Genomic DNA, 20,232 nt, shown 5'->3' with positions numbered 1-20,232 from the left:
GTTTATTATTTCACTTTAATATTGTATTTGGCATCCTGGCCACACAGTAAAGCCAAAAATTAAAGTAACAGGTTGAACTGGCCACACAGTAAAGCCAAAAATTAAAGTAACAGGTTGAACATGGAAAAAAGGACAGGGAAGGGCAGAAAGTTGGGACTTGGACCTTAAGATTTCAAAGCCAGCCACACAATACAGTTTAGAAATTTCTATTTGCACAACAAAAGGTGGAACCTGAAGCTAAACCTAGAAAAAACATCAGTGATTTATAAAAGAAACTAACAAACTACAAAGATGGCTTCTATCTTACTAGACTGTAAGTATCTTACTTATTAATTTGAAACAATAAAATGACCACGTTCCAGGTAATCTGCATTTTAACGTTTAAATAATTTACATTTTAAATATTGATTTCTCTATAAAAGGGGTCCCGGAACCCCAGTGCTGGTTGGTGGCTTGTTAGGTACCGGACTGCAAAGTGGAGAGGTGGGTAATGGAAACCGAAATTATCCGACCCCCCTCCCCAAACATGTCTTCCATGAAATCAGGCCCTGGTGCCAAAATGGTTGGGGACCACTGCTCTAAAACTTGTTTTAGCATTTGAAGTAGAAATAACATCCAAAAAAATGCCTTAGCAAACAATAAACTGAGCTTAACTATTTTATCTGTAATCAATTAAGTTTACTACACCTTTCCAAGCATTAAAATGTACAATTTAAAGAGCAAGTAAACTTGGGAGCTTGCTGGGACGTTCTATCGGGGAAGCACAGTTACTCCCAGGCCCTTTACTGAAGACCCGTCCTCCTCCACCAGGGATGGCGGTCCGGTTTCAGTGAGGGCACAGCTTCAGGAGAAACGCTCACGACAGCGATGGAGGAGGAAGGAGACACCCGCCTAGCTAGCCAGGTCAGTCGCACCAACCCTGGCGATCAAAGGGGCGACGGGTGTTACAACCAGATCGCCCTCACATCCTGAGAAGCTTTTTATTTGGGGGGGGGGGGGAGGGAGGGGGCAGCACAGGCGAATGACCTGAATTCAAATCACAAAGCCCTGTCACTTACATTGTATCTCACCAGTTCAAGACACCACTTGCAGCAAGTGCTGCAAACACAAGACAGTTCACAGGAACAATGTTATCACCCCTTAATAACGACATCATTCGATAAATTACAATTTAAAAGATCCTTATAAAAAGAAGTCCACCTAATCACAGGTACTGTAGAATCCCAGACTCTTCCATACATACTGGAAAAAACAAATGCAAATAAATAAAGGTCAAAAAACTTTAGGTAACATGGCAACCCACACCCTTCGCAGGTCAGACTCCACTGGCCACCTCAGTACTGCGGGAACGTTCCATCGATTTTGGCAGCCCAGGCCATGAGCCCCCCTACAACGTCCTTAACTGTTAAAGAGTCTAAGTCTGTCCAGGACTGCAAGACCTTCACGGCTTTCTGGGAATCGTTGCCCAGTTTGCAAATCACATAAATGGGGACAGACGCCCCTTCCTGTGCACCCTGCTTCCCTTCCCGGATGGCTTCTCCCAAGACTTTCAGGCTCTCCGCATCCCGCCGTTCCAAACGTTTCAAAGGGATGTGCAGGGCGTGAGGCAGACGACAGATGTCCACCTCCACTTGAGGCCTGACGTCCAGCAACAGGTGGGGTAACCCAGAATCCAGAAGTCGCTTATAGTCCATGACAGAAATTCGCTCCTCTGGGCTGAGCAACCGGAGGGAGCGGCACTTATCCGTGGCCGAGGAGCCGCAGAAGCTTTCATAGTCCTGCAGGTCTGTCACGGTGGGCTGCTCCCCGCAGGCGGCACAGTCGGGCCTGCGCCTCCGCAGTCGGATACAGCGGAAATCGCCTCGGAGAGCGTCAAAGAGCAACAGGCGGCCGCTGTAAGAGGGGCCCAGGCCCGCAGCAGTCTTCAGCACTTCCAGCGCCTGCAGGCAGCCCAGTACCCCGGTCACCGCGCCGAGCACCCCGCCATCCGCGCAGTTGGTCACCGTCTCCGCCGGGGGTGGCCGGGGGAACACGCAGCGATAGCAAGGCCCCCCGCCGTAGTGGTAGACCGTGAGCTGGCCCTCGAAGCGCAGCGCGCTGGCGGACACGAGGGGCCGTCCGGCGAGCACACAGGCGTCGCTCACCAGGTAGCGGGTGGGCGCGTTGTCGGAGCAGTCGGCCACCACGTCATAACGGCGGACGAGGTCCAGCGCCGTGGCCGGCGTCAGCGCCTGGGCGTAGGGCACGCACTCCACCGCCGAATTGAGGCGGCGCAGGGCGGCGGCCGCCGAAAAGACCTTGGCCTGGCCGGCCAGGGCCTCCCCGTGCAGCACCTGGCGGGGCAGGTTGCTCGCTTCGACCACGTCGTAGTCCACGAGGCCCAGGCGGCCGACGCCGGCCGCGGCCAGGTACTGCGCCAGCGGGCAGCCGAGCCCCCCGCAGCCCACGACGAGCACGGCCGCGGCCGCCAGGCGCAGCTGCCCCTGCACGCCGAGCTCCGGCAGCACGAGCTGCCGGCTGTAGCGCCGGATCTCCTCTCGGGACAGGGCGGCCCTGGGAGGCAGGGGCGACACCGGAACCGAGCGCGCTGACTCCTGCCCCGCCGAAAGGGCCGCCGCCAACTTCTGCTTCAGGGAATTCAGCTCCTCCTCACGTTGCGCGACTTCGGCCTGCAGGGCCAGCACTTCCTCCCCGGCCGCCATGCCCGGCCTCTTTCCGGAAGTCGTCGTGAAAGGCATTTCCGCTTCCGGCTTTTCTTCGTCGCGAGGCCGGAGTAAACCAAAACAAAAACTATATGGAGCTTGAGCAAAGGTAATAAATAGATCCGCATTTCTTGCGCCACACTCAGATTCAGTTTTAAAGGTTCACAAGTTCTGACTCTTTCCAAAGGAACCGCGAAACGAACCCTAGGAGGACTAGAACTCGGCCACATCGACTAGCCCCCCCTTCACAGGATTTGGTCCGGTCCAACCCGTCACCTTCCGCGCCATGTGACGTCTTTCCGCTTCCGACCTGTCGCGCAGTTCCGCCATGGCTGCGGAGGAAGCGAGTCGTAGTTCTCCTAGGTCTCGGCGGGAGCCGAAGGGGCGCGCCCCGCGGCAAGACAAGTATTCGGTGCTTTTGCCCACTTACAACGAGCGCGAGAACCTACCGCTCATCGTGTGGCTGCTGGTGAAGAGCTTCTCCGAGAGGTAGCGCGCTGGGCCGCCCTCCCCGAGGAATGAGATGAGCTGGCTTTCCGGGCCTGGGTGTCGGCCGTTGGCGGCTGCGCGAGGCGGCGTTGCCCGGCCTTTCTTCGGCCCCCGCGGGAGAACCTGGGGAGGACGTCGCCCTGCGAGGAAAGCAGAGGCGGATTCTTCTGCGCTTCTCTTCGTGTCTCAGATTCTTAGTCCCGCCCTTGGGTTTTATGAAGCACTTCTTCATTGTACACTCTCCGATAGCCGTCTGCCCGTCTTTTTTTAGAAGGGCTAGCCACCGTTTTTAATGCCCGCGGGTCCGAAAACCTGACGTCGCTTCTCCCTCATCTAGACGATCTGGCGCTGTGGCCGGACTCTGAGCGAGCCCGCTGTCTCCCGCCCCCGTGCCCAGGGCTTCTGTAAGCGGGAGGTTTGGGCCCTGTGTTTAGGGAGCTGCTTCTGGGCTGGGCAGACCTTGTGGAGAAGGCAGAAGGGCAGACTCGCAGGTGGATGTTTGATGTGATTGTTTAAAAAAAAAATAACTGGCAGGTGTTGGTGTTGAGCTTGAAAATGTTAAACTTTTTTTTTTTTCCTGTCTTCAGAAAATTCTGGTATCAGTACGAATTACCTTGTTTTGGGGATCATGTGTAAACCTTTGATCTTTAGGTATCAGCACATACAAACTTAGCAAATAACAGTGCTTTGAAAATTAGATAATATCATATATCTTTCATTTTTCCAACCGGGTGCTCTCAAGCGAGTACGCGTTATTTCCAGACTTTTGTTTTTCCTCTTTTGACTTTTGTTTCACAAATGAGAACGGAGACTTTTTCCCCCGACGTATTTGTAGTAAGTGCTCCTTACACATTCTTTCTTTTACTAGTATTCCGGAGATAAAGTCTTCGCGGTGGAATTGCTGAGTCGACAGATGTGCTTAAGATTGATAAAAAAGTAAAGTAAAGTAGCTCAGTCGTGTCCGACTCTCTGCCACCCCATGGACTGTAGCCTACCAGGCTCCTCTGTCCATGGAATTTTCCAGGCCAGAGTACTGGAGTGGGTTGTCATTTCCTTCTCCACGGGATCTTCCCGACCCAGGGATCGAACCTGGGTCTCCAGCATTGCAGACAGACGCTTTACCGTCTGAGCCATTAGGAAGCTCTTAAAATTGGTGAAGTGAAGTGAAAAGTCGCTCAGTCGTGTCCGACTCTTTGCGACCCCATGGACTGTAGCCCGCCAGGGTCCTCCATCCATGGAATTTTCTAGGTAAGAGTACTGGAGTGGGTTGCCATTTCCTTCTCCAGGGGATCTTCCCAACCCGGGGATCAAACCCGGATCTCCCGCATTGCGGGCAGACGCTTTACCGTCTGAGCCACTAGGGAATTCCAAGATTCCCAATCCTACTAAGATTGGTAGTTAATGCCAAATTGCTGTCAAAAAAAAATTGTACCAGCTTAGAACTCTGCAGCGTTTATCAGAGGGGACCTTTTTCCTCACGAACGAGCCAGCGGTATTAAACGTACATTGTGGGAAATGCAGATTAGTGAAAAACACTGCTGTTTGATTATAATTATCTTCACATTCATGGCTTTTCAAAGTTTTTATTCATGGCTTTTAATTTTTTTTTAAGTTGTATTTTGATTTCTCAAACTCTTTTCCAAGTTAGAGAAATTGTCACATAACTGATCTTGTTCTGTCTTGTTTTATGATTATACGATATTTGCTCTGTTCTTTGATGTAGTGCAGTTTATCTTTAGTAACTTCCGAGTGGAGAATGAAGTTTAATAGGGAACAACTATTTTCTTTTCAGATGGCAGTCAAATTACCTAAAGTCCGCTCAGCTTGATTCGTTTAAGCTACCTCTTCCTCAGGTGGTTTTGGTGCTTTGAAGTGTAGAGGAGAATAATTTTGCTTATGAATGACTCCATTTGTTTATGAATTATCTCAGCACCACAAATAGAATCAACATCTTAATTTGTTTTGACTTGTGAAGCACATGCCCAGATTTAGTGCCCTGTGGGGAACTGAAGTCGTCTTTGCTGTTAGAGAATAGATAGACCGGGTTTTGCTTTCTTCCCAGTGTGCTGGGGGCTGACTTTTTTTTTTTTAAAGCATTATAACAGTGGAATGTGTTTTCTGGTTGTTTTCCTTGCATTTGTTTCTTAAAGCAGGACCAGAGGAAACATAATGTTGTGTTATGAGGGTTTATCTGTACCTCCTCTTTCCCTATAAGTTTCCCAGTAAAGTTAACAAAAAGAATGCCTTTTTTAAAGGGGGTGGGGGAAGATGTGATGGTGAGCACAGGTACAGCCGAGTATTATGCTGACTTGTTTCTGAGTGCAAACTATCACGTGAAGTTAATGAGAACTATAGAAAGACCTTAGTTCAGAAGCACTGACATCTTTTGTAGCTGTGCTTTTTATTTGATAGTGTGGGGTAATGGGTACAATTATTTGGAATAGTGGTATGAAAGACTGTCACCATCCTCAAGTGGAGTTTTTTTGAGGGTGTAATAAAATCAAATTCCTGATTATGTTATTTAAATCTCTTGGGGGTTAAGTTAAAAACAATAATCCAGAGCTACTTGGCTGACTAGATACCTTTTAAATGTATTTTTGAAATAAAATTCCCAAGTGGATAAGTAAAATTTCATATGATACCCTATCATATATAAATATATGATCAATAATTTTTTTTTAACGAAAGGATATGTTTTATGTGAGAATTTTAACATCTCAGGACTGTATAGTAGCATTTCCAGCAGTCGGGCCCAGCAATAGGCAAGAGTTGTTCTTGCTGGCCCCGGGGCACCCGCAGGCTTCCCTTGTGCCCCAGGTGGTAAAGAATCCGCCCACAATGCGGGAGACCTGGGTTCGATTCGTGGATTGGGAAGATCCCCTGGAGAAAGGAAGGGCTACCCACTCCAGTATTCTGGCCTAGAGATTCCATGGACTCTATAGTCCACGGGGTCGCAAAGACTTGGACATGACTGAGTGACTTTCACTTTCACTTACATAGTTTGGAAGTGACATACTGAATATTTGACATTTATTTCAATTGATAATTGAAGTTTTCCTTGGTAATTAACATGGCAATAGATTTCCACTTATACTAGGGAGGAGTTAGTGACTTTTAAATGGTTTTTTCATTTGAGACTACTGTCTCCAAGCAATACAAATTTAATTTTTTTTTTTATTTTAGTGGCTTCAACTATGAAATTATAATCATAGATGATGGAAGCCCAGATGGAACAAGGGACGTTGCTGAACAGTTGGAGAAGATCTATGGGTCAGACAGAATTGTAAGTCATTTTTCTATCATGTCAGTTACATTTATATGGGGAAAGATGATAAATGAACAGTGCACAGATTCCATCTGTCTGGAAACTGAAAAGATAAAGAGCAGTATATATGCTTGGGATTTAGATGCATTTTCATTGTGCTTGAGGTTTTACATACCTTTGGTATTTTGAATCATTGGTAGATTTATAGCAGAACAGTGGGCCTTTGGATGAACTCTTTATGTTTGACTCTGCAAATCAGTTTCCTTGAAGGGCAGAATTAAAGCGTGATATTGAATTCAGAAGGAGTATTATAGAACTGGGGATTTCCCTGCTGACTCGTGGTAAAGACAATCCTCCTGCCAGTGCAGGTAGACTTGGGTTTGATCCCTGGGTCGGGAAGATCCCCTGAAGAAGGAAATGGCAAGCCACTCCCGTATTCTTGTCTGGAAAATCCCATGGACAGAGGAGCCTCTTGAGCTGCAGTCCCTGGGGTCTCAAAAGAGTTGGACACAACTCAGCGACTAAGTAACAATTTTTAAAACTAGGTTGCAGTTAGTAATGTGTACCTTGATCTTTCTTGCTCACTTTCTCTCGGTATTCTGGTACTTTCAGTAGAGGATACTGTCTGCAGCTAAAAACTTGTAGCTGGGAAAGGTGACTGATTGTTTTCATGTGAAACATGATTTTTCAAAGAACTTGGCTGTTTTACTTTATCTGTAGGATAGTCTTGTGGAAATAGATTGACTTTCTGAGTCATAAACTTTCTCACTGTACCTTAAAGCCTGTTCTACGGGAGTAACGTGGGCCGATGTAGAATTCATTTTATAGTTGCTTTGTTGTTTTTATTTTTAATCACTGGTTTGGCTTAATCAATGTTGGAGCAGATTTTTTTGTTTACTTCAGCTAATTCGTGGACCAAAAACAGTTAAATCCCGATTTAATTAGAAAATGCCACTTTAGACACTGAGTATTTTGTAATTCACATAGACCAGAATTTCTTGTTCTTGGCACTACCAGCTTTGGGACCTGAGGGGTCTTTGCTGTGAGGACTGTCCTGTATGTTACAGGATGTTCAGCATCAGCCCTGGACTTTACCCTCAGGATGCAGCACCACCCCCCTCCGGAGTGCAGCAACCAAAAATACCTCTGGGCATCGTCAGATGTCCCTTTGTGGGCAAAAGAATCCCCTCGTGCTAAAGAGAACCCATTGGTGTAGGCATAAAGAAGTCTCTTGGAGAACCTTTATTGATACTTGTATTTCAAAAAGTAGCAGTTAAGCATCATAAACAATAGACTCTGAGTCCACATATTCTTGATTAATCCCAATAATGAAATAATCTCTGTGCTGTCAGAGGAGATCTTAATGAGAAGAATTTAAAAGAAATGTGTTACACTCTCTTTTTTTAAATTTATTTGGCTGTGACAGATCTTAGTTGTGGCATGCAGGTTCTCGTTCCCAGACCAAGGATTGAACCCAGGTCCCCTGCATTGGAAGCTCAGAGCCCTAGCCACTGGACCATAGCGAAGTCCCATGAAATGTGTTACACTTACGTACAGTGTAAATCTCTGCTGTGCTAGAGCTTCTTCCATCTCACAGACACGACTCACAGAACTGTCACACCTCAGTCCTCTGAGTATTTCCAGATGTACAAGCTTACAGAGGAGATAAAAATGAAATGAAAACTTGGATGAAAATCTTAAGTTTTTCATCCTTCTAGCAGTGACTTTTGATAATGGTTGATTAATATTTTCGGCCAACAGTTCCTCAGTTCTCCTTTTACGGACTCTGGGCCAGCAGCACTGATTGACACAATGCATGGAGTATTCTCATTATGTGCTTCCGTGTAGCCTGGACTCATCAGCCTGACAGAGTTCTGAATGCTTTTATCTTCCAACCTCAACCTTGAGGTGTGATTGTGCCTGCTGAATTGACCTCAAATTCTAAAACAACATGGTCTTCAAAGAATTCCATCAATCTGATAAAATTTAAAATGATGAGGGAAAAAGTAGCATTTACTGTCATGATTTCCATGGGCTCAGGGAAATTGCCTACTCATTATTTTATCATTTTTAGGTCATTTAAGAAAATTACTGGGTGTGTGTATATGTGTGTGCCAATAAGAAGCTATGCCAAAGATGGTACTTGCTTGCTTTTTGGGTCACATAAGTATATTTAGTTGTTGGGGGGGGTGGGGGGAATTGAAGAAAAATAGGAACTATCTTACAAAATCTCAGGTAAAATATTCATAGATGCTTTGTTAGCTAGCCTTTCAAACTGGCTGGAAGGAACATTTCAGCAGTGAGAGAAAGATGGAGCTATTTAATATAAACCTTTGAAAGTCTGAAAATTATAAATAATAAAATTATTCTTTGAAAAGAAGTTTTTTTTTTAAGCCAAAACAGGGTTATAGAAAATCTAAAATAAACTTTAAACAATTTGAGTATAAAATGAGTTTGATGAGATCAGTATTTTGACGGTAACCATCAAGCATAGAATCAGATGAAACCTGACACGTCATTTTATTTTGTTTGGTGAATTGTAATTATCATAGATTGATTGAATGTCTAGTTCTCCTGTATATAAGAGCTCATCAGGTAGGAATCTATTTTATCTATCTTTGTTCCTCCTTTAGACCTACAGCAGCTTGCACGTAGTTAAAAAGTATAACCCGTTTGAATAAAATTGAAAATACTTTGTTTGGAGGTTTGCATTCTGAGGCAGTCTGCCTACCTACTGCCCAGTGCAGTGGGGTGGGTAGGAAATGCTCAGTGGTGAGTCTTCGTGCCGTACACTCAGAAACTTGGTGTCAAACACTGGCATTCTACTCTTCCAGGGATTTAGGGAAAAAAGGGAAAAACTAAGTAAGTCAGGGTTTATATGTGAACCAGAAAGTGTAGAAAGACTGACTGACAAACAATAAGGAGAAAGAAAAACAATCTTTTAGGAATATAACCTGAAATCATGTGAGTGGACCAATAGAGAGTGAGATACGGTCATCTAAGCATAAAATCAAGATAAGTTGCTAGAATAGCAACATTTAAAGTCAAAGAGGGAATTGAGAATACAAATATGGTTATCAAACATCCCAAAAAGGTATAAGTGAGTTAAATCCTCAGTTTCCTTAGGAAGGAATCAATAGATGCTGCTTAAAATGATAAATCAAGTAATAGACCAAAAAAAAACATTGTTTTTTGGTGGATGGGGGGTGGAGTTTAAGATTTTGTCTGGGGGGGGGGGGTTTGGGTAAAAATGTTACTTTTCCTTAAAAGCTGTTAAATTATACTTAACTTTGTTACTAAATGCCTTTTTTATTTTGGAAAAAAAATGTTAGGCATATTCTGCTTTAAGTTCTAATAAATGCAGCTGTATTTTGAGTGAGCACTCATTTAAAAAGTTTTTATTAGATTTTCGATTATTTGTGTTAAAATGCCATTTCTTATCCTTACAGCTTCTAAGGCCACGGGAGAAAAAGTTGGGACTAGGTAAGCAGAACCTCTTCCCCCCACCCACCCCATACCTGCTCCTTACCTTGGTAAGATTTCCCATGTGTAGTTTCCCAGTTTGGAACAGGGCCAAAATACAGTGACCGCCTGTGATGGTTTTTAATGATCTTAATGACATTTAGTTGGTTTAACTTGAATTGCCTGTATCAACCAAGGCTCTCTTAGGAAAACAGAAACTAAGTTTTCAATATAAGGAATTTAATATAGAGAATCTGGTTACACTGGTGAAGGAATTGCTGAGAAGCCAAATGGAAGAGTGAGGCTACTCAGAGATTAGTAGCTGCTGGAGGTCACTGCTACTCCCCCGGGGCTGGAGCAGCGATGGAGGAGCTGGTGTTTTTAGAACCAGGGTCTGCGTGCCTGGAGGAGCTAGAATGGTAGAGTCAGGGATACCTGGCGGAAGTGGGCCCCATGGAGGGAGTCTGGTCCACGCTGAGAGGCAGAGTCGGGGGAGGACTCTTGGACTTTTCCCCTTCTGCTTGAAATCTCCCGTCTTCCTGTGCTTCCCAAAGCTGTTTGGAAATCAGTTGACAAGCGAACAAATATAGTACCCTGCGATATATTTAGAACAGAGAAGGGATCTAAGGGCAAACATTTGGACCAGCACACTGCCTTAGCTGTAAGTCCATGAACATTTCTTTAAGTCAAACGTTTTTAAAAGGTATTTATTTATTTATTTTTTTTTAAAAGCTGTTCTGGCTTTACAGTGTAAGAGGTTATAGCAAATCTCAAATGAACTCAGTCTCATTCTGAGATAAAAACCTTGAATGCCTTTATTTCTGTTGTGGGTCACAGTTGTTTTATGTTGAAAAGTGTTATTATTACTGAAAAATCGGGGGAGCATGGAGGAAGCACAGTCCTCGGAAATTGAGTATCTGTTGTCGTGAAGATCCTTGATTTCATGGGATGATCAAATGTTCTGAATATCTGAATCCAGAAGGTTCTTCGAGATTGAAGTAATCTTGAAACTGCCCTGAAAGCCACCAAGAATTACTAACCAGTCAGTGGCAATCCAAAAACCTATAGATAGTCACTTCTTAACAGAAGTCAGAAGAGTTCAGCCTTGCTAAGAAGATACTGTGTTGGATTGGGGCTAGAGAACGCAAGAATTCCTATCTCCTGTTCCTGACCAGTTACTCTTACCTGCCAAGTCCCTGAGGAACTTTCAGGCATGAGCGTGGCTAAGTAATTGCCTTTGGTCCCAGACAGAGGGCTCTTGTGTACCAGGCTTACAGTGTGGAAGACACTCCCTGGGTGGCTTGTGATGGAACGAGCAGCAGCAGAGAAATGGGTTAGGTGGGGTCCAGGCATCACAAGACGGTGCCCAGGACTAAAGAGACGATCGTTCAGTGTCAGCTTTAGAGGACTAATGGATGCTTTTCAGAGAGGCTTAGCAGTTTCTTCCCTGTTTAGATGTAGACCTCAGCATTTCCAGTGACTTCCTTTAATGGATACAGATGTCTTCATTTTTAGGAACTGCATATATTCACGGGATGAAACATGCCACAGGCAACTACATAATCATCATGGATGCTGACCTCTCACACCATGTAAGTGGTGTGTTTCTTTATTAGCTATTTATTATAGTCTTAGCCTATTTTACTGACCTACTGTTTATTCTTAATTTCAGCCAAAATTTATTCCTGAATTCATTAGGTAGGTATTTCTAATATTTGAAAGAATTATGATTCAAGTCATGTATCTTATATTGATTTTTTACTTCATTTTTCATTCATTAAAATGCTCGTGCTGTTTTAAGTTTGCTATCAAAAATAAAAACCAGTGTATAGATTTGAGGCATGTGAATATAGTTACAAGACTAAAGGAAGTATTTTAGGGGCCCTGAGAGGACTAACTGAAAAATAATCCCTTTATTATCTAATTCTATAAACACTATAGAAAATTTCTATAAAGTATAGTTAATTTCTATAATCGCTATAGAAAAAGATGAAAAACACCTTCCCTGTTAAATGGAATTAAACCCTGCATCAAAAGTGTAGAACCCTATGAATAGATGGGGAATGAATGCCAAAATCAGGAATCTGTCAAAATAATTCGTTTATCATATTAACAAAGAAGGCAGTCTGATTAAGTCTATAGGTGCTAAAGGGTATGTCATAAAATTCACTATCCATTTCTTCTTAAAATTTTAGTATAGAAATAGAAGGAAATCACTTAAACATACTAAAGACAACCTAGTCCTAAGTCAGAGGTGTCTTACCTTTTTATTCTTTGCTGCACCGCGTGGCTTGGCAACCCACTCCAGTATTCTTGCCGGGAGAATCCCATGAACAGAGGAGCCTGGTGGGCTACAGTCCATGGGGTTGCAAGAATTGGACACAACGTAGCTACTAAACCACCACAGCTTGTGGGATCTTAGTTCCCTGACCAGGGATTGAACCTGGGCCCTCAGCAGTGAAAGCGGGAGTCCTAACCACCAGTGAATTTCCCCATGAAACTCGTACCAAATGGTGAAATGTTGAATTAATTTTCAATAAACTCATCAATGACTGTAGGTGTACAGGATATCATTAAACACAGAAATTTTAAGTAATGTTGTAACATAAGAATTTAACATATATCAGTAAAGGGTACAAAATTCTATTTATTTACAGGTAATGTAAAAATATTTTTAGAAAATCCAAGAGACCATGACACCTTTCAGAAAAAGAACTTGGAAGCTGTTCTGAACATAAACTAAATAGAAAAACAGTCAGATCATGTCATTCACCTGTTTAGAACACTACCAGGAGTTCTGTGAACACATGGAAAATCCACTTGCCACTCAAACCACTCTGAAGTGGCCCCTGCCTTGCAATCTGAACTCATCCTCTGCCCCCCGACCCTTTATCTGAAGTGCTGTCACAGCTCCTTAATGCCAACTACTTCTCCTCTGATCTCTGCATAAAGTCACCTCAGAAATACCTTCTCTGCTTAGATCACCAGTACCCAAAAACTCCTTTGACCTGATAAGGCAGTGGAACCAGTGGACTAGAAAATGCGTGAAAGATGCAAACAGGCCATATGTAGAAGAAATCCAAATGGCTAATAAACCTAAGAGAAGAACCTCACCCTGGGATGTAGTCAGGGAAATGCAATTAAAATAACCATGTGTTATTATTTACCACCCATTAGTTTTTCAAAATTAAAAAGCCTATGAAGCAATACATCCAGCACCGATAAGATGGTAGAAAATGGACACACATGTTGCTGGAAGAAGTGTGAGTTACTGCAGCCTTTTCAGAAAGTAATTTCTTGTGATATCTGTTAGAATTAAAAATATTTACGAGCTTTGCTTTAGCAATTTTATTGAAAGCTCAGTGGTTTTTTTAAATTGATAGCTAATTTATTTTTTTCTACAGGAAGCAAAAGGAGGGTAATTTTGACATTGTCTCTGGAACTCGCTACAAAGGAAATGGTGGTGTATATGGCTGGGACTTGAAAAGAAAAATAATCAGGTATATACATACAGAAAATGTGCTTATGATTTCTCTTTTAGTGTAACTATTAGAAATAGGTTTTTAACAAGTATTTGGATTAAATTACCATGTGGGGTTTGTGAAATCAGATTGTGACTTCCAAAAAATATTCCCAGGTAGCTTCTTACCTATGATTTTTCTAGAGTATTTTATTTTGGATGCTTTTCACTTGGGGAAACTGCATAAACCTTTCATAGAAATGATCTAATTCAGCAAAATTTATTCTGTGTGAACCTTCAGCTCTAAGTGAATTATTCATCTATTTTTGGACTAAATATATAACTTTTCAGTATTTTTCTAATAATTTAAGATACATCATGATTTCAGCTTTTACTAAGAAACAAAAGTGATGAAGCTTTGGAGGCAGACTTGGGTTAAAATCCTGATTCTGTCATTTAAATTACCTGTGTCCCGTTGCTTATCTTACCTTTTCTAAGCTTTATTGTCCTCCTGATGAAATGGAAGTAAAACAAGCTGGTTCAGTTTTCTGTTACAGTGTAACAGACCATCCCAAAGCTGAGTAACTGAAAACAAATTTTTTATTTCTGTAAAGTCTTTGGTTTGGCTACTGGCTCCTCTGCTGACTTTACCTGGGCTCATTTATGCCGTTTCCTTCAGCTTGAGGGTCAGCTGTGCTGGAAGCTCCCAGACGGCCTCATTCACGTGTTTAGCAGTTGGTGCTGGTTGTTGACTGGGCCCACCTCAGTTCTCCTGCATGTAGCCGCTCGCCTGGAAAGCTGCATCAGCTGCTTTACATGGCCTAAGGACGCCACCCAGAAGCACCACAGCTGCAGCTGCAAGCACTCTGAGTCGTGAGCTCTGGGGCTGACACCACTTTAAATTTTGGTCAAAGCAAGCTTGTAATCAAGGGATGGGGAAATAGAATCCCCCTCTTGATGGGAAGACCCACAAAGAATTTTTGACCACATTTGGTCTATCTCACCTAGGTTGTTGGAGAGAGATGTTTCTATCTCTAAAAGATCTACCTAGCTTATTGCTTTTTGTGTAACAACATAACTTTATATAAATTCTTACTAATAGTACTTTTTATCACTCATTCCTATCAAAGGTTCTGTTAGGTTCAATTTTGCCTCTTAACTGTGAAACTTAAAACATGTAAAAAGCCTCAATCTTCAGTGAAATGAAGGGGTTAGAAAAATGAGCAGTTTTCATTCCTTCTGAGGATTGGAGTCATGCAGGAGGAGATTATACACATCTGCTCCCTGTTCATCCTCCCTTCCTTTCTTGTGTGTACACACATTGGAGACCATTTGAATGGATCTCCAGGGATGGTGCAAAAGCTTCAGTATTTTTGACAGGTTCCCAGAGGATTCTGTTGTGCACCCATGGTTGAGACCAACAAGTCAGTGATCTCTCGGGCCTCTCTGAATTTGGTCATTAAAACTATTATTTAAAATCAGGGAGTCCCAGTGAGAGACAGTTTACAACCTTCGGTTGGATCATTTAGTTGTATTGAGTTGTATCCATCATGGCTTCTTAATGTCTGCACTGACTTTATAGTAAAAACGGCTGAGAAAGATTATGTATCACTTGCTCAAGGTCTCATTTTTATAGTCCAGAACCGGAATTTGAACCCAAGTCTGTGACTCTTGCTGTATTTTGATTATTGTTGTTCAGTCATGTCCAACTCTTTGGGACGCCATGGACTGCAGCATTTTGGTTAAAGACCCCAATTTTAAAATGCATTACCTTGAATAGATGTATAATGTATATATACATACGCATGCACACATACACATAAATACATATACTCTCACATTCCTTGGGTCAGACTCATTTTGTGGGATAAACTATGTCTTGGAATTTTTTTGTAACGATTAGAATCAAATTGCCGGGGCAGCGGGGTATGTTTTTGTTAGCCATTATCCCAACTAGATCCCTAGCCGTGAATTTTATATGAAATAGGCTCTTCTGAGCAGTGCCTTGGTGGTTCTCCTGGCCTTGGAGAGAAACTTTTTTGCACGCTGCTTCCCTGCCACCTTCCTCCCTCCAGAACAACTAGTTTTCTGAATCTGAGCACACTAAAATAGCCGCAGTGCCAGTCATTTTTTCCAACATCTTTTTGAAATGTTAATAATAGCTATTAGTCAGTAATAGCTTATAATTGATTTGATACATAGTTGTGCTTGAAGCACAGACCCTAAAGTCATTGTTAGGGGCTGAATGTTTCCGAATTCATGTGTGCCTTACCCTGGGAGTGTTGGTGTTGGGAAATGGGGTTTGGGGGAGGTAATTAGGTTTAGATGAGGTCCTGAATGTGGGGCACTATTTGGTGGAATTAGGGCCCTTTCAAGAAGAAACCGGGAAAGCTTGGCCTTCCCTACCCCCACCCTGAGCTCCTACACCCTCCACGTGAGCACACACCAGGAAGGCACCATTTGGAGGCTGGGAACAGGATCCTCACCAGGAACCAAGTTTACAGCACCTTTATCTTGGACTTTTCTGCCTCCAGAACTGTGCGAATTGAATATCCGTTGTTTAAGTCACCCAGTCTGTGGGTTACAGAAGCCCAAGCAGAGGGAGCAGTCTCAAGAGTGGAACCTGTGGTTGGAAACAGCCCTCCCTTGGTGATTTGAATCTGAAAAAGCAGCTCGAAATCCCTGATAGATCACTTTTCCTGTCTTGACAGATGTTTGTAATCTAAGTTATGACTATTGGAGAATATGCAAGTGGAGTTAAAAATCTATTACCATTCTTAGCCTGCTAAGAATGACTGGTGTTTGGAGAAGGACTGTTTTATAGGTCATCTCCACATGTCACATTCAAAGAATAAAAAATCCCTATTTTCTGAAAAAATGAGAACTGTCAGATCTCCTTTCACTGACAAATCCTTGCTTTGTTGCATTTTTTAAATTAGTATAGCATTTTTAGCGTTGTGCACTTGGCTGTATTTCTTTCGTGTAGAAACTGTATTATAAAGAAAATCTTTCTTTGACAGCCGTGTGGCCAATTTTATAACTCAGATTTTGCTGCGACCAGGAGCATCTGATATAACAGGAAGTTTCAGGTACAGTGAAAATTTATAACTATATGTTTTCTACTATTTATGATTTCTTGCCTAAATCTCCTGTTTTATAATGACTTATTTTAAAGAAACTCTTTTCATTTGTATCCCATTTTTGTTCTGGAACACTAAAAAAGGCAGATTGAAGTTGCTTAGAGGTGCTAATGAAGCCTAAGCATCTTCTTAAGGGAAAATACTGTACTTTTTAAAGAGCAGGAAAGACAGGTTGGTGTGCCCAAAGTTGGTATCACCGCTTAGCCCTTGAGAGGCCTGAGGTGACCACCAACTGTTCATTCAGAACATAACTTTTTGTCTAAATGGTGCAAAGCCTCCTGCTAGGTCCTTGGGATTTTAATTTCTGAAACTAAAATGTCTCTTCATCTACTTTAAGGTCCAGACTCCATGCATTAGTTAATACATCATATTACTGTGTATGCTTCTATCCATTAAATGTTGATTCTTCTGACCTTTGATGGAATGCATGTGGGCATGCTCAGTCATTTCAGTCGTGTCCGACTCCTTGCGACCCTATGGGCCATAGCCCACCAGGCTCCTCTGTGCATGGGGTTCTCTAGGCAAGAATACTGGAGGGGGTTGCCATGCCCTCTTCCAGAGATCTTCGCGACCCAGGGATCGAACCCTCATCTCCTGCGTTGGGAAGCCAGTTCTTTCCCATTAGCGCCACCTGGGAAGCCCTTGTTAGAACACACAAATACAGAAGTTAGGAGCCTGCTGTTGAAGGTAATGAGTACTTCTATTGCAGCTGCAAGTCTGTTGGATAGCAGTTCAGAGACAGTATGAGAGAGTCAGAAGTGGAGAGAGGAGCCATCACAAATTAGAGGTCAGATAATGAAAACGAAACCTCTCTAGAATTAAAATGTAAGTTGTTTTGAAAGCAGTTTGGTGTATGAAAGATAGCTACAGATCCATACATATATCCTTCAGTTCCACACTTTGAGGCAAATGAATATATGAAGCCCACATGTGTTATAATGATTTTGAATGAAGACCCAGGATAGCTTCATCGGTTGTGGAGATGGGGACTTTGCTTTGGGGCCTAGTTCCCCTAGTTTCTTCATCACCTAGTGCCTTCTCTCATAGCTTTCTGAAAAACTACAAGAAAAAAAGGTAGAAATTGTTGCCTTTGTATATACTGAGGCTCAGGGGGAATTATTTTTTAACCTCAGTGACTCTAAAAACAGCTCCTGAAGACCAAGATTGAGTTCACCCATAGGACCTCCCAGCTCCTGTCTTTCTTTGTAAACCTGATGAGCTTTGCCTTTGGCCTGCAGTCCATCTAAAGTTAAGAGCTGCATTCACCCATTTTAATTGTCTGACTGTGACCTCATTACTGATAGCGGATTCCCACCAGTATTGCCTCAATCTTGTGATCCCTACTTCCTGTCTTTAACTTAACCAGGCTTAACCTAGAGGGACTTAGTTTATCCCAGGAATTTATTTAGATCTCAGGAAATAGAAACTGCCTAGATACTTAAGAGGAATCACGTGATAATTACTTCTTTCTTGTTATCGAGTTTATATTGTGCTTCATCATCTATCAACTCTGTTGTCCCAGTATTTGAAACAGTTTCTTCTTTTTCAACTTTAAAAATAAATAATAAGAAAAATTTTGAAACTACAAACCATGGGTGGTTTTGTTCCACATGATTCACTTTACCATATTTTAATAATTTCTAATAGTGTGATAGGAAGATAACTCTCTAAAAGATACTAAAGATTCATTTCCACAATTGTCCTAAATTATTTACCAAATATTGTTATGGCCTTTCCAGTTCAGGACAAATGTATCATAATCATCAACTGTGAGAACTTTCCTGTAGACAAATGGCCAGTGAAAGTTAAGTTTTTATAAATACCAGTGAATTTTTGGAAAAGTCAGGATACATGTAGGCATGTATATTTATCCAGGTGTTCATATACATTTTAATTTCTTATAGGTTATACAGAAAAGAAGTTTTACAGAAATTAATAGGAAAATGTATTTCTAAAGGCTACGTCTTCCAGATGGAGATGATTGTTCGAGCAAGACAGCTGAATTATACTATTGGCGAGGTATGTAAATAGTGTCAGTTCCTCATAAAGAAATCATAAGGTTTAGACTTTTTATAATAAAAGCTTAATTTTCATAAACTACTAAATAAATGTGGAAGGCTTCCAGGTGTCCATGCAAAAGAGTGAAAATTCACATTCTTTTAAAATTAACATATTTGACGTACCAAGATCTAAACTTAACAGAAGGCAGTATTCCCTTTTAAATAAATAAAAGTGACTGGTATCTTCATCCTTGCCTTTTCTTCTGACCACTCAGCATCATGGGATGAGTCTGTCTGCTGCTTTTCCCCTTGTCTCGGCCATTAGCCACCCTACTTAAAAATGAATGGTGAGGGACTTCCCTGGTGGTCCAGTGGCTAAGACTCCCTATTTCCACTGCAAGATGTACAAGTTTGATCCCTGGTAGGGGTACTAAGATCCCACATGCCACGTGGCCAAAATTAATTTTTTTTAAAAAAATGGATGGTGAATCCCTTTTGCCTATGGTCTATGAATAAATGAAAAGGGCAGGAATTGGAGGAGCAGTTTAACACTCTGATCAGAGCAAGAAGATAGCTAACTGGAATGCTACTGCTTTTGTGGAAGTTGTAAGATTTTTAGCTTCGTGCTAAAATAGCGACAGCTAAACTTGATGGTGGAGAAGGGGATGGCAACCAACTCCAGTATTCTTGCCTGGGAAATCCCATGGACAGAGAAGTGTGGTGGGCTAGAATCCATGGGGCCACAAAGAGTCAGGCATGACTGAGCAACTAACACTAAACTTGATGGACTACTGGAGAAAATTCAGGCCATTTTACTTTTGGAGGATAATTTTTTCTTGAAGCTTGAGTAAACCAACTTAATACAGGATCAGTGCCTTTCAAAACAGTAGATCTGGTTCATATGACCTATTTTAAGATAATAAAATGCATGTTATGTTTAATTTTGAAGACTTGGAGGTGCCGGTGGTTACTGTAAGAATCCATAATTTGCACTTACCTTGAAGGACTTGCTAGCAGAGGAACAATCTTGTTTCTGTTGTATGAGTAATTGTTGTACACCTGCTATATTTTTCTCATATTTTTAAAGACTCACTTAACATATATTTTTTTAACTAGGTGCCAATATCATTTGTGGATCGTGTTTATGGTGAATCCAAGTTGGGAGGAAATGAAATAGTCTCTTTCTTGAAAGGATTACTGACTCTTTTTGCTACTACATAAAAGAAAGTTATTCATTTATACTTAATCATGTTCAATTCAATTTAAACATGGAAAAAGCCTCATTGCTGAATTTTATAAAATGTACTCTTAGAACATAAATCATAAGGTAAGGCAAGTCTATCTTCTGGAGAAACTCCATTTTATATGTCAAATAGAAAAATGAGCAGTGTTGTCAATTTTCGTTTACATTTTGCTGTATTAAGACCTATAAATAAAGGTATATGGAATTTCTGCATAAAAATACTGCTGCTTTCATTAAAGTATATAAATGCAGGATTTCTTACCTGGGAAAGATATTGAAAAAGACTGAATTCATACCTAATACATGTCAGAAGTAAGATGAATGCTAATTACATTCATGAAATATATATATGACTGTTTCCGTATGAACTGAAAAATACACCCCTCTGCTTGCTCTTTTACAATGTACCCCAAATTTCTTAAACCAGATAATACATTTAGAGTACAATTTAAATTTGGGTCTTTGCAACTG

At 41.9% G+C, this 20,232-nt stretch overlaps 2 protein-coding genes across 3 annotated transcripts; one reads left to right on the top strand and one right to left on the bottom strand.

The window, feature by feature from the left end:
• Positions 1-333: 333 nt before the first annotated feature.
• On the bottom strand, positions 334-2,866 carry MOCS3 (molybdenum cofactor synthesis 3). The gene has a single exon (XM_043479850.1). It carries the CDS (start codon positions 2,736-2,738, stop codon positions 1,335-1,337), a length of 1,404 nt encoding a protein of 467 aa, XP_043335785.1. The 5' UTR covers positions 2,739-2,866; the 3' UTR covers positions 334-1,334.
• Positions 2,867-2,992: 126 nt separating this feature from the next.
• DPM1 (dolichyl-phosphate mannosyltransferase subunit 1, catalytic) lies at positions 2,993-19,980 on the top strand. 2 transcript variants are annotated; one of them, XM_043479851.1, is made up of 9 exons: positions 3,001-3,191; positions 6,375-6,474; positions 9,906-9,939; positions 11,434-11,510; positions 11,591-11,616; positions 13,323-13,418; positions 16,399-16,467; positions 18,423-18,537; positions 19,635-19,980. In XM_043479851.1, exons 1-9 carry the CDS (start codon positions 3,031-3,033, stop codon positions 19,737-19,739), a joined length of 783 nt encoding a protein of 260 aa, XP_043335786.1. In that variant the 5' UTR covers positions 3,001-3,030; the 3' UTR covers positions 19,740-19,980. The 2 variants fall into 2 exon arrangements, with proteins under 2 accessions (XP_043335787.1, XP_043335786.1); XM_043479852.1 differs by lacking the exon at positions 16,399-16,467 and having other exon boundaries at positions 2,993-3,191.
• Positions 19,981-20,232: the final 252 nt, after the last annotated feature.

This window comes from Cervus canadensis, chromosome 10 (genome assembly GCF_019320065.1).
Source record: "Cervus canadensis isolate Bull #8, Minnesota chromosome 10, ASM1932006v1, whole genome shotgun sequence".
NCBI classification, from domain to species: domain Eukaryota; kingdom Metazoa; phylum Chordata; class Mammalia; order Artiodactyla; family Cervidae; genus Cervus; species Cervus canadensis.
The sequence above is the reverse complement of the archived record's forward strand: the minus strand, read 5'-3'. Positions and strand labels throughout refer to the sequence as shown.